The following is a 13,083-nucleotide window of genomic DNA, read 5'->3' on the forward strand; positions in this document are numbered from 1 at the left end:
TGCCTGCCTGGCAAGCATGAGGTCATGCTTATGCTTGATCTCTGACACCAAAAAATAAAATAAAATATTGATGCATTTACATTCCAAAAAAGAAAAACAAGAACTGAAAACCAAAATCTCTTAATTGCAACTCCTAAATTCTTCCCACTGTATCTTTTTAAAGGAAAAAAAACATATTTTTTTTTTTTGGTACCAGGAATGAACTCAGGACCTGGTGCTTGCCAGGTAGTGCTGTGCCGCTGAGCTGCAGCCCTGGCTCTTCACACTGCATTTCATGACCTACTTAAAAGATATTATTCCTACAAGGAGTGGTTCACAGAAGCAATTCAGAGGTGCTATTTTATAACTGCACACACTGTGCATGCACCATAGAAATTCCCCTCATACTACTGTACTTAACAGAAAAACAAATTATATCTCAGCAACAAAAACTGCCATTGGTCACTACTCTGGGTTAAGTGACTTCTGGGGCCCAGCCATGAGGAATACTTTACGCACATTAATGTACTTATTTTATCCTCATAACTACTCTGAAACAATGCTCCTCATTTCACAGAGAAAACAGAGTGCTGAACAGGTCATCAGCATCACAAACCTGATACATTTAAACCTATGCCTGTTTGCACTCCTGCAAAACACAAGCTCAGTGCATCAGCTGCTTACACATGATCCCTTCCACTGTAAGTTAAGAGGCTCCATGCCCACAGTTTTATTTTTTGAGAAAGTGTCTCACTGTGTAGTTCAGGCTGATCTTGAACTATGTAGCCCAGGCTGGCCTCAAACTCGCAGTGATGCTCAGAGGCCTCTCTGGAATCACAGGCTTGAGTCACCATACCCAGCCCCTCGTCTACAAAATTGAAAACCATGGACTCCAAAGAGATTCAGGAACTTGCCCCAAGACACACAGGCCACAGGAGACAGAGGAAGGAAAGGCGAAAAGGTAAACTCGGCTGTTGCCCACTGTTTCAAAGTTCCTGCAACATGAAAGCACTACTGCATGTTACCAGCTGATCAATGGAAACCCATAAAGACAAGATTTTCAACATTACAGTTCTGAAATTGGATTAATAACCTGACAGGTACACATTATTTTAGAAAACTCAAACTTGATCAGACAGGGTGGTGTACATGCACACCTATAACCCCAGCTATGTGGGAGACTGAGTAGCAGGGTAGGATAACATCAGAGACCACACTGAGCAACTGGTTTTTGTTTTGTTTCATTTTTGGTACCAGAAATCGAACTTAGGACCTTGCACTTGCCAGGTAAGCACTTATACTGCTGAGCTATAGCCCTGGCCACCAGACTGGGCAACTTAATGAAGACTCTGTTTCAAAAACAAAAAAGGGCTGAGGGATGTAGCTCAGTGGTAGAGTGTCCCTGGGTTGGACTGCCAGAACTGAAAAAATAAAAACAAAGAAGCCAGGTGTGGTGCCACATGCTTGCGATCCCAGCACTTGGGAGACCAAGGTGGGAGCTGGTCAGCCTGAAGTGAGATCCTGTCTCAAAATAAATAAATAAAAAAGCAGGGGTTGAAGGGAGGGTAGGCGATGGAGAACAAAACAATCAAATTATATCCTGCACAGGTACAAATCCTATGATGAGTGAAATTACTATGCATATCTAAAATGAACCAATGAAATCTGATTGAAAAAATAAAGCTGTAGCCCTGTCTGATTATGGCTCCAAAAAAGGAAAAACCAACCAACCAATAATCCTATAATTTTATACTATCTTTCTTCAATTGCTCTCAAATCTATAACTTTGACTTTGTTTTACACAACTAAATTACATGTGGTATTTTTCTTCCATCGTGAAAAAGTATTATCCCTCCCATACAGAAAACGTATTTCATTTTTAAACACTAAAAGCTATCACACGCATCAACCCAGCAAACACTGTGCAACCAGTAAATATTCAAGTGTTATACTTATGCATATTCCTAAACGCATATTTAATAAATGGAGTCAGCACTGTCAGGCCCGAGGTCTAAACTTCTATTAGGACAAAGATAAGAGGTGATACTACCTGGGGATGGTAAGGCACAGCTGTAATTCCAGCACTTAGGAAGCTGAGGCCACATGATTGCAAAGAGATCCAGACCAGCCTGGGCTACACAGTGAGTTCAAGGCCAGTGTAAACTACATAGACACTGCCTCTGTGTAATCAGTAACCATTTATCTCTGCTTAAGCCTATGCTTAAAAGTCCTGTGGCCAATTAAAGGGTGCTTTCACCTCTTTTGTCTTTGAGAATCTGAGCTGTGCCTCAGAAGGTGACCAGGTCCAAAAGAAGGCACGGGAGGCCAAAGCCTAACTTCAATGCTCTGGGAAACAAAATCATCAAATAAACTGGGCAGGAAACATGAATAAAACAGAAAAGAAAGCAAAGCTAACCTAACCTCTTGCCTCTTAAACTACTACAGCAGCCCTTTTGAAATTACAGATTTTACAAGACTAAGACAGTGTATACACCATTTACTAAGTTAAATATTCCAGTGCTCCCAAAACAGTATTATGTAAGCAATCATCTAAAACAAGACTATCAACAGCCTCAACTTTTAAATTTGCCAACAAATTTAAGAAAAAACTGTGTTCTCAGAACTTGTATTTCAGAATTATAAATAAAGGTTTTGCAGCATAAATTAAGATTTTTCGCTACAAGGCAGGCTAAACCTTTCTAAATTCAAAATACCTATAAAGAACAAAAACAGAAGAACAATAAAAAGCTACTTATTAAGGTGATTTATAAAGTAATTTTGACAAAATACTTCGTGGCCAAATACCTTTCCCCTTAAACATTTACAGATGCTACTAAGAGATTTAAAAAGGGGGGGGGGGGTGGTGGGCCTGGGGATTTAGCTGGGCTGGGGATTTAGCTCAGCGGCATAAGCACCTGCCTTGCAAGCAGGTGGTGGTGAGTTCAATCCCTGGTACCGACAAAAAAAAAAAAGCTTAGTAATGTAATTTCTACTGGAAAAAGAGCCAAGTCAGAGGATAAGCCAAACTGAACAGCATGAAAGTTTCCCCAAACACATGCAGTATCCTAAGATAACCAAACATCACACCTTAGGTTTACATGTTTTAGCTTCTCTCAATAAAACTAGTATTTTACTTAAATACAGCAGTCACTCAATAGATGTTTTATTTACTTATGCCTGCCTGGCAAGCACAAGGTCTTGAGTTCTATTCCTGGTACCCATAAAAAAATAAATAAAAGCCAGGACAAACATTTCCAACATGTACGCATACATGAAATTTTTAAACAATAATAAAACTGAGCTGGGTTTCTTCTATTGGGTTTAACTTTTATATCCATCAACTAAAAAAAAAAAAAATCCTTGTTTAATTCTCAGCATGGCAGCAAGAATTGAAACAGCGCGGAAGTTCTTGCAAAACTGTAAAATGCACAGGAAACTGACCAGCAGGAATGAATGAAAATGAAGTCATTTCCAGTATCCCCAGTATCCCGCTAGAATGGTCAGGAGGCCTTTATCCTAGGTGCATGGGGCTCATTGGGGAGCACCTAGAAAAGACAGCTGCCTGTGTCTCCAACAAAGGACTGGAAACCAAGTCTCTGACAAGTGGGGACCTGCGGTCCTTGTTTCTAAAACCTCCAAGTGACTCCTGCAGCGCACTTTCCCTCTGAGAATGACTGAATGTGACTAGAGAAGCTAAAGGAGAAGAGAAAGAAAAGATTGGAGAAAATCTGAAAGGCATGAATTCAAGAAGACTCCATGTGTGCAGTGTGGACCTGGATCTAGCAGTAGGGGGGGCGCTCTAGGAGCACTGGCACACAGATCCCCTCATACTTGGTCAACAGTGTATCTCCGAGGCCACACTCAGGATGCCTACCAGCTTTTATCAATTTTGTGTATTTTCCTGGGTTATCCAGTTTTTAAAATAAACACATTTCACTTTTAAGATCTGAGAAACAATACTAAAAGTCGTAATACAAACTACTAGTCCAGGAGTAGGACCATCACATACCAGCCACTCTGGCCACGCAGTGTACGACATGAACAGTTAACCTACACGGAAGCCTTTATTATAGGCTGTCACCTGATTAGACAAACCAGCAAGTCCAAAAAAGGTATTTAAAAAGCCAGCCATGGTTGTGTACACCTGTAATCAACAGCACTCGGGAGGCAGAGGCGGTAGGAGCACAGAAGTCTGAGGCCAGCACTGGCTACATAGTGAGTTCAAGTCCAGCCTGAACTACAAAGTAAAACCCTGTCTCCAAAAACAAACAAACAAACAAACAAAAAAAAAAAAACCACAGAAAAATCAACAAATCCTACCCATAAACTCTAAGTCATTGTGCCACTGCAATTTTTTCTCATGCCATGAATAATAACTTCCTCTCTTCTATAACTCCCGCTCGATCAACACTTTATTTTATACATGTACATAGAAAAAAGAAATTAATTTTAAATCCTTTGCCTAGACAAGATTTAACCACTTTAACTGGACCCTCAGCACATAACAATATCTGATACAATAAAATAGCTAAAAGAAGTACAGAAGTGAGCCAGGCATGGTGGCACAAGTCTGTAACCCCAACACAGGCAGAGGTAGAATCACCACAACTTGAAGGCCATCCTGGGCTATTACGAAGTTCAAAGCTAGATTGTATTACACTGAGACCCTGTCTCAAAAAAAAAAGAAAGAAAGAAAGAACGAACATACAGAAGTTTGGGTTTAAAAAAAAAAGTGTATTTTGCTGATAAACCTAATGCAGGTTTTAATGAGCTAAACAGGTCGGCTCCAAAATGAAAAAGACAATACTCCAGCAAAAATCAGGAGGCTTCCTAATACAGTAAGTACGAGATAAAGAGTAAACGGATGTTTCATGATCCATGTGCTCTAAAAGTGTGCTTGACACCCCCCACCACCACCACCCCCCCTGCATAAAAGGAGAAGCCTGTTGTTCCTGCAAGCAGCCAATCAAAGCGCGCCTGGAAGGCAGACTCGCCATCCTTGATGCACCCTGTGTGCTTCCTACACACACTCCATTAAAGCAAGCACCAAAAGACATTTTTTAGAAAACAACTATAAAAGCAAACAAATTGGCTTCCAGTGGCCATTCAACAAACATTTTCTGAGCATCTATTAAATGCCATGCTTCATGCTAACAATCGCAATGGCAGAATTAAGTGAAAAATTATGACCTGGACTTTACAAAGTTTTTAGCTATCAGATACCCAAGAAATACCCAAGACAATTCTAACCCCAAATCAAAGTCCCCCTTTCTCAATGCAACAGGTGGATCAACCTTCCGCAGTTATCTAAACATACCATTTTCTTTCTGAGGTGTGCACCACCAAATCTGGCTACACACATCAGTTTTTAAGAAATGGAGAATGGAGTCAAAAGTAGTGGCACATGCCTATAATTCTACTACTTAGGAGGCTGAGGCAGAAGGATTTCTGTGAGTTCAAGGCCAGCCTGGACTACACAGGAAAAATTCTCTCTCTCTCTCTCTCTCTCTCTCACACACACACACACACACACACACACACACAAGAACGAGGGACACTTTGAAACTGTTTCACAATAAATGTCCATTATGTGGCTGATCACTACATGGTCCTATTTGACTTATACATAATTTGAAAAGCTTTATGGAGTAAACCAATGATTGCAAGTATATTGTCTGTGATGTTTTCCATAAAAAAATTATACAATGGATTTTTATTCACACCTGCAACTGCAAATTATACTTGTTTCTATAGGGAAAAACTAAATTTTTGTTTGCTTTTTGAGACAAAGTCTAGCTATGTAGTTTAGGCTGGCCTTGAACTCACTACAATCCTGCTCCAGCCTCCCAAGTATTGGGGTTACAGGTGTGTGCCAATGTCCAGCTCATCTGTGAAACAGTTCTTTACATTTTAAATCTTTCTAAAACGTATGTACTGCAAATCAGTTTCAACATCAGTGAGTACTGTACTATTCATATAATTCTAAATGTACTTTTATTGAAGATTAGAGGTGACTTTCAAGGTTGCAAATTTAGACAAACCATTACAGATGTAAAATCCACAATGTCAACAAGCTGATGAGTTAGTTCTACCTGTTTAACAGGTTTAACACACGCCCAAATGATCACAGTAAATCTCAATGAGTGACACTTTCATTTACATTACTTTCATTAAAAAGTTTCTAGCAAAGAGGCTGTAAAAAGACCCAGAAGGGAGAATCAATCCAAAATCCAAACTGTTTGCTTATATTAACTACACGGAAACATTTTTAAAGTGTTATTATAAATACCAGAGCACATTATAACATAACACTTATTACAAGCTTGTGCCTATAACTGCATTTTTAAAATTGTCTACAACATACTTCAGAGTACAGGTTCTTTATCCCGTATTCAGTTACTTTTTCTGTGTACTGGGATCAAACTGAGGGCCTTGCCCACTGACCTAATCCCCCGTCCTAGTGTACATTGTTTTAAAAGAAACAGTCACCCTGTATCTTCTAAGAGAACAGGCTCAGTGTTTCTCACCTACATAACTTTTCCAGACCTATAAAGCTTCTCTTTGCACATTTTATTTGTTGCTATCTTAAGAATAAGAATTATTAGCTGGGCGTGGTGGTATACACCTATGATCTCAGCACTCAGGAGGCTGAATAAGGTAGGACTGCTTGGGGCTACATAATGAGTTCAGATCCTGTTCCCAAAAGGCAAAAATAAATAAATTAATTAAATTAAGTAATCTTAGGGGCCTGGGGTAAAAGTTTCTTTAAGTGCTCTAGACCACTTTCCTCACCTGCATAAGGTCCTGGGGTTGTAACCCAGGGTTTAATCTGAATTCACACACCTGTACTGCAAATTAAATAATCATCTCACCTAGAGGAGTCTTAATTGTAAATTAACTCAAACAAAATTCTGAGCTGGGAATGTGCACTAAGTTCTTTGTAATTCACACAATTTTCAGGACACGAATTCAAGGAGTCTAGAGCTACTCGTCATGCATATCCTACAAGGAAGACCATCAACCTCCTCAACAGCCTGAGACAGAATAAATGCTACGACTTCTAGCTAAAGATCTGAAGTGACTAACGTTGAAGTTAGGAAATAAAACTCAACTATTTTTATGATTCGCATAAAGGAAAAAAAATCAATCGATAAAAAATGCTGTCCCTTAAAAATTACCAGTTATCAAAAAGTTCTTTACATGTTATATTGCCAAACTTTTTTATTTTCATCTTTTTAAAAAAATTCTTGTGGTTTTTAAGACAGGATCTCATCATACGGGCCTGACTATCTCAGCCTCCCCAGTGCTGGGATTACGGAAGTGCACCACCATGCCCAGCTTTGAAATTATTTCCAAAGGTTAGATAAATGAAATTGCTAATCAAAATTGAAAAACGAACGTAAGAGAAATTAAAGTGAAAACTGAGTGATGTAAATGAAGCTTTCTTTAAATGCTAACACCATTAACAGCCAACTCCAGTAACTTGGAACTATGATTAATACAAGACATCTGTCAAAGTATCACAATGTGGGGTTGGGGGTTGGCCTTGAAAGCAGGCAGTCATGAGTTTGATCCCCGATACCGAAATTTTTATGCTTTCCCATTTTGAAATACTTTCGGTTGGACAGCAGAGCAATTTCTGGCATGAGCTTCTCTCAACACAGGGAAATGTGTCTCCCAAGGTACTATGAATGCATCTCGAAGTGTAATACTGAGTTCAAATTACATTCAATTTTACCATAGGCTTTCATTTCCTCACTCCTCTAGACTCCATCTCCGCCTCTGCATCCTCATCTCACCCATGGACTGCTGCTCTTTAGCCCTTTCCTCAGTCTCCTCCTCTGGCACCTCTGAATGATGCGGCTTGTCCCTGACAGTCACAGCACTGGGGTCAAGACTGAGCCCATTCTTTTCAACATCAACCATTTGTTTCTAACTTCAAGTGCTGGCTAGTGTAACACCACTTGGAGCCCTGTAAAGCTGTGAGAGCTGTAACAACACAACCCTGAGGATGATCACAGTAAAAGGTAGGAAGCTACCAGCATCCACATACACGCCCACCCTCTGCCACTGCCTTTCTTTTTTTGTTTCCTTTTTGCCACTGTTCTTTAGGGGAGGAATTTGCAACTATTCAAACAGACTTCACTCAGCAGATGCTTTTCCAAACACCTAAATTCCATGTTCATTTAAAATCACTTAGCTAGTTCTATATCCCAGAAATACACGGTCTAATTTTAAAGTTATTAAACACTCCTACAGATTAACACTTAAAACTAATTCATGGATTTTCTTCTGCTTCTTATTTTAACTAATGAGTTTGTCTTTTCCCTGAAAAGGCTTAGAATGTACAGTGCCATAGACACAAAGTAAATCCATCAAGTCAAATGACATACTAACATAAAAGTTACAGAATTTTAATAAACTAGAGAGAACAGCAAAGAGCCAAGTGAAAGATCTGGTAGGAAATTCCATCAATACTCTGCCAATTGTGGGGCAAGGTAGATGCATATTAAACCGTATTTTGTTCCTCAGGGTTTCACACTATGAAAGATTACAACTTGACTTCTTGTGGTTTTCGGAAGCAATAAAAAACTGTTCTAGCTTTCTGGTCAGCTTCATCCAAATCTTAAGGGCTACAAATTACCCCAGAGCCTGGCAACAGTAACTTTTCTTCCTTGACCCAAGAAGGCAGAGCGCCAGAGGAAAATAGCAAAGAGTAGCACTACATAAACAGCGCAAGTGGCACAAGAGCAGAGGCAAGTTATATAATCAAAATATATTTTAAAATATGTTCATAACTCGTAACAACCTTTGCCTTTGGTTGGTTTCTTGTTTGGAGTATCAGTTGAAACAGTTAATTCAATATTATCTGGATCGCCTCCTTCCTCTTCAATAGCCTACATTAGAAAGAGAAGTTAATATGCTACACAATCTATCTACACTTATTTATAAAAACGAAATTAAAAAATTAGCAAACCTGAAGCCTCGAGACATTAGACTTGTCAGTTATTTCATAAACCGACTTCAAAAAGGAGTAATTAAACTACAGGAAAGAGTGAGAGAAAGTTTCGGAGTGGTCAGTAGATATCAAAATCATATGGAACTTTAAATTCGACCAAGTCGATAATTAAATATCACACATCAGCATATTGAACAGAAATCTGAAAATACTCTACTGCAGAAAAAGTTTCTAGCTATTAAAGGAAATGGCTAAAGAGTTTTCCTAATTTCTACAGCGCAAACTTATTGCTCCTCTACTCCAATTCCAACGCTCACCCAAACCAGAGAGCTAATCAGGGATGAAAAAGCAGATTATTCGCTGATGCAAAAACTGAAAGCCCAGTGGAAAACAAAACCTCTCTCGCGCCCGCCCCTTAACTCCCATCACCAGCGGCCCCAAGAAGTGGGGAACGGTTGGGCACCATTAAACGGTAACTTCGCAGGAGTCACCCCAGTCACCATTCTCTCCGGCCCGGCGCCGCGCGTGCTCACCATGGCCGCGCGCTCACCATGGCCACAGCGGAGGGAGCGCCGCCGGCCCCGGGCGCCCTGGCGAGGCCGAGCCGCCGTCCGCGGAGTGGGTGCCGGCAGAGACGGTTGCGGCCCGAGGCCCGGCAGGTGCGGGGTCTCCGGCGGCGCCGCCGCGGGTCCCTCGCGGCCTAGGCTCCCTGGAGGACCTCACCGGGCCTCACCTGCTTGAGCCGGGACACCAGCACCGTCTTGACTCCGTTGACGTCCAAGTTCCGCCGCTTCAGCTCGGACTTGAGGTCGATGACCCGCAGGTCGGCGATCTTCTTGCCTTCAGCCGGCCCCGCGACCGCCACGGCACCGGCAGCGGCGGCCATCTTGGAAAAGCGGTGCGGCGCCGAGGCAACCAGCAGACTGAGGACGGCGACGCGGGCAGCGCCAACTTCCAGCCAGGCCTCGGCAGCCACTGCGCCGCACAACGCTGCGCACAATGAGCCGCGCCCGCCCTCGCCCACTCGCCAGCCTCAGCCCTTGCCGCGGCACCCGGATGAGAGTGCGCGTGCGCACTGCGGGATGGCGGCGGCGGTGGCGCGACCCTACCGTACGTGGGCGTGCCGCGACTGACGTCTGTGCGCCGCCGCATTAGTCGTCACCCTGCGCTCGCACCCTGGGCTGCGGCAGCCGACCGCGCTTCTGTTGGCCTCGGCGTGGCAGCACTAGACCTATGTTGAGTGCTTTGAGCTAGAAACCGGTGTGGCGCGCGCGCCTCCCCGAGCTCTAGTCAGAAGTCCTAGAGAAACCAAGCTGTTTCTTGTCCCGCGAGCCAGGCCATGCCTCCCACTTCCCAGGCCGCGCGTGTGCGTCGCTGCCCCAGCGTTGTGAAAAGCGGAGCATCCTCCTTGTAGACCTCGGTTTGCCCCCACCTCCCTGCCAGACATCTCCCCACGAAAGCATTCACTGGACGAGGACGTTAGTTTGTAGACCCTTGTCGCCCGAATATACCGTGTTCCCTGCCTTCCCCCACGAATTTGGGATTCCGAGAACCACCTGCTCATGGAGGACCCGCCTGGGCAAGTGAGTACCTAGCGGTAATTTTAGCCAGTTTTATTCAGCACCAAAGCAGAAGCATTTACGGAATAAAACCATAGATTTGTTAAACTATGATGCAGTTAACCGGGTGCTTCCTGGTTTTAAAACTTAAATTGATGAGATCTGACTCATTTTAGATTTTTTTTTTTTTTTGTACCAGGTATCAAACGACCTGGCAGGCGCTTATGTCGCTGAGCTAAATCCCCAGCCGATTTTGATTCACTAATTAGATCAAAAGGAAAATGAGTGGACCTTATAGTGCTAGAAAAGAACAAAAAATACAAACCTGCCTTTCGGGTAATTCTTTAGGTTTATGTGGCACTTTGACACGAAGTAATCCCTATAATCCTTCTCAGTTTTGTGAGGTAAACTCTCCGAGGTTTAGAGAGATTCCCACATCTGATGTGCTCAAATCCCAGCCTACTGACAACAAATCCAGCTCTATCTCTACCACAATGTTTTGCGTCACAGCATTTTAGGATTCAAAGGCCCTTTAGAATCTTCAACCTACCCCATTCCCAATGAATGACATTTTTAAGAGATTTACTGAGGGATGAAGAGCTAATTATAAGCTGCATTTGTACTACATTTCAGATTTTATTTCAATATCTTTTCCCATTGTTCACTTGCTTGGATGCTCGTTTGTTTGGCCGGAGTCTCCCTGTGTAGCCCAGATTGGCCTGGAGTTTGCTCACTTTCTCAGTGCTGATATTACAGGAATTTACCAAGCTATTGAATATTCTGTGGGCACTTGCATTTTTAAATTTATTTTTGTTTTTTGTGACAGAGTCTCCCTATGTGTTCAGACAGGTCTTGAACTCACTATAACCCAGGCTGGCCTTGAACTTGAGGCTGTCCTCCTGCCTCTGTCACCGCTGTGCTGGGATTACAGGTGTGTGTCATTATACCTGGCTCTGTGGACACTTAAAGAGGAAGTATATTAACCCCAAACTAACAGTTTACTTGAAACAAATGAAATTTTGATTTGCTAAAATAAAAATCTAATAATGAGTTGTCTTGAAGTGAACACAGGTGAATTCTGAGTGTTTGCATCTGATATAACATCACAAGCCAAAATGCCAAGAACATTGAACCTGAATTTGATCAAGAGGAAACAATCAGACATCTCCAGTTGTAGGTAAAATAAGTTTAAAGGAGTAGCCTCATGTTATCTGTAAAAATGACTGCTCCAAAATAAAGCCTCTTCTCATTTACTGAGCATTGGGCAACTTTTGCTTCTATAAAGATTTATCATTTAAGCCAGGTGTGGTGGCACACGCCTGTAATCCCAGCACTTGGGAAGGAGTGGTACGGGGACTGCTGTGAGTGTGAGGCCAGCCTGCATTTCATAGTGAGACCCTGTCTCAAAAACAAACAAAAATATCATTTAGACATATACCAGCTCCCCATGATGAATGTAGTCACTATGTACTGCAAATGTGTACTAATAATTGTTTGTGTGTGTGTATGTGTGTGGTGCTGGGGATCAAACTCACAACTTTGAGCTTGTCAAGTAGGTGCTTACGCCGCTGAGCTAAATCCCCAACCCTGTACTAGTAAATTAAAAAAAAAAAATTCACCTAAGTATCTTCCTGAAAGAATAAAAAACATCATATTACAATGATAAGTCCATATCCATATTCATAGCACCACAACTCAGTAGCTAAACCATGGAAGTGACCTACAGGGCATCAACGTAAGTGGGTCAAGAAAAGGTGTACATAATGCAGCACTAATCTATATAAAGAAGGATAAATTTGATCCAGGTGTGATGGCACACACCTGTAATCCTGTTACTTGGAGGCTGAGGCAGGACGATCCCAAAAGTACAAGACTATCCTGAACCACACAGTAAGACCTTGTCTCAAAAACAAAGAGGACTGGGGACTTAGTTCAGCGGTACAGCACCTGCCTGGCAAAGTGCAAGGTCGTGAGTTCCATCCCCAGTACTAAAAAAGAGGAAAAAAAAACTCCAAAAGCAAAAGATTCCTCATTTATTGCTCCAGGCTCAGTGAGTGCAGACCTGGTATCTCTTTTGTGAAGCAGCAACTGAGGAAACTTGGGTTCTGGCTGTGGCTGTAGAAAAGCCCAAGCAAGGTGTTAATATTGAGATGATTACCCAGCTCTCAGGAGGCTAAAGAGGCAGTGTTACTAGGAGTTCAAGGCCAGCCCAAACTACGCTGCAAGGTCCTGTCTCAAAAAAATAAAGACACATGCAGTATGTGCATTTCATAATCATCTTAGTGCATGTACACAGTGATATCTTTTTATTTTAAAACTCAAAGAACTTAGGTGAAAGTGTCTAACATAGAATGAGTGCTCAGTGAATGTGTCTTCTCATTGCTTTTACCCCATCTAACGACCATGCCTGTATTCGAGTTTTCAGAGATGGTGTGGTGGCCTTCAAGGGGGCTCTCTGATCTTTCCTCCTGTTCAGACCCTCAAATAGCCCCCTCCCAGGTTAAACAGGGCTGAGCTGTGCAGCTAAAAATAAAAACATATATTAAAAATGCATAGAATTACCAGGCAGAGCCATAACACACTATG

General features: G+C 42.1%; 1 protein-coding gene and 1 long non-coding RNA gene across 12 annotated transcripts in view; one reads left to right on the top strand and one right to left on the bottom strand.

Annotated features, from left to right (window-relative positions):
• Sltm (SAFB like transcription modulator) overlaps positions 1-9,854 on the bottom strand; it is a 42,973-nt gene extending 33,119 nt beyond the window's left edge. For all 8 annotated transcript variants that reach the window (XM_063243377.1, XM_063243376.1, XM_063243375.1 and 5 more), the window contains exons 1-2: positions 9,672-9,854; positions 8,789-8,876 (exon numbers count right to left, since the gene is read on the bottom strand). In XM_063243377.1, coding sequence (XP_063099447.1) covers positions 8,789-8,876; positions 9,672-9,824 — 241 coding nt within the window. In that variant the 5' untranslated portion in view covers positions 9,825-9,854. The remainder of the gene's footprint in view (positions 1-8,788; positions 8,877-9,671) is intronic.
• Positions 9,855-10,130: 276 nt separating this feature from the next.
• Positions 10,131-13,083, top strand: part of LOC101787729 (uncharacterized) — a 32,810-nt gene continuing 29,857 nt past the window's right edge. For all 4 annotated transcript variants that reach the window (XR_216166.4, XR_010045618.1, XR_010045616.1 and 1 more), the window contains exon 1: positions 10,131-10,521. This is a non-coding gene — a long non-coding RNA (uncharacterized LOC101787729). The remainder of the gene's footprint in view (positions 10,522-13,083) is intronic.

This window comes from Cavia porcellus, unplaced genomic scaffold (genome assembly GCF_034190915.1).
Source record: "Cavia porcellus strain 051 isolate PalLab524CR breed Dunkin Hartley unplaced genomic scaffold, mCavPor4.1 scaffold_38, whole genome shotgun sequence".
NCBI lineage: Eukaryota > Metazoa > Chordata > Mammalia > Rodentia > Caviidae > Cavia > Cavia porcellus.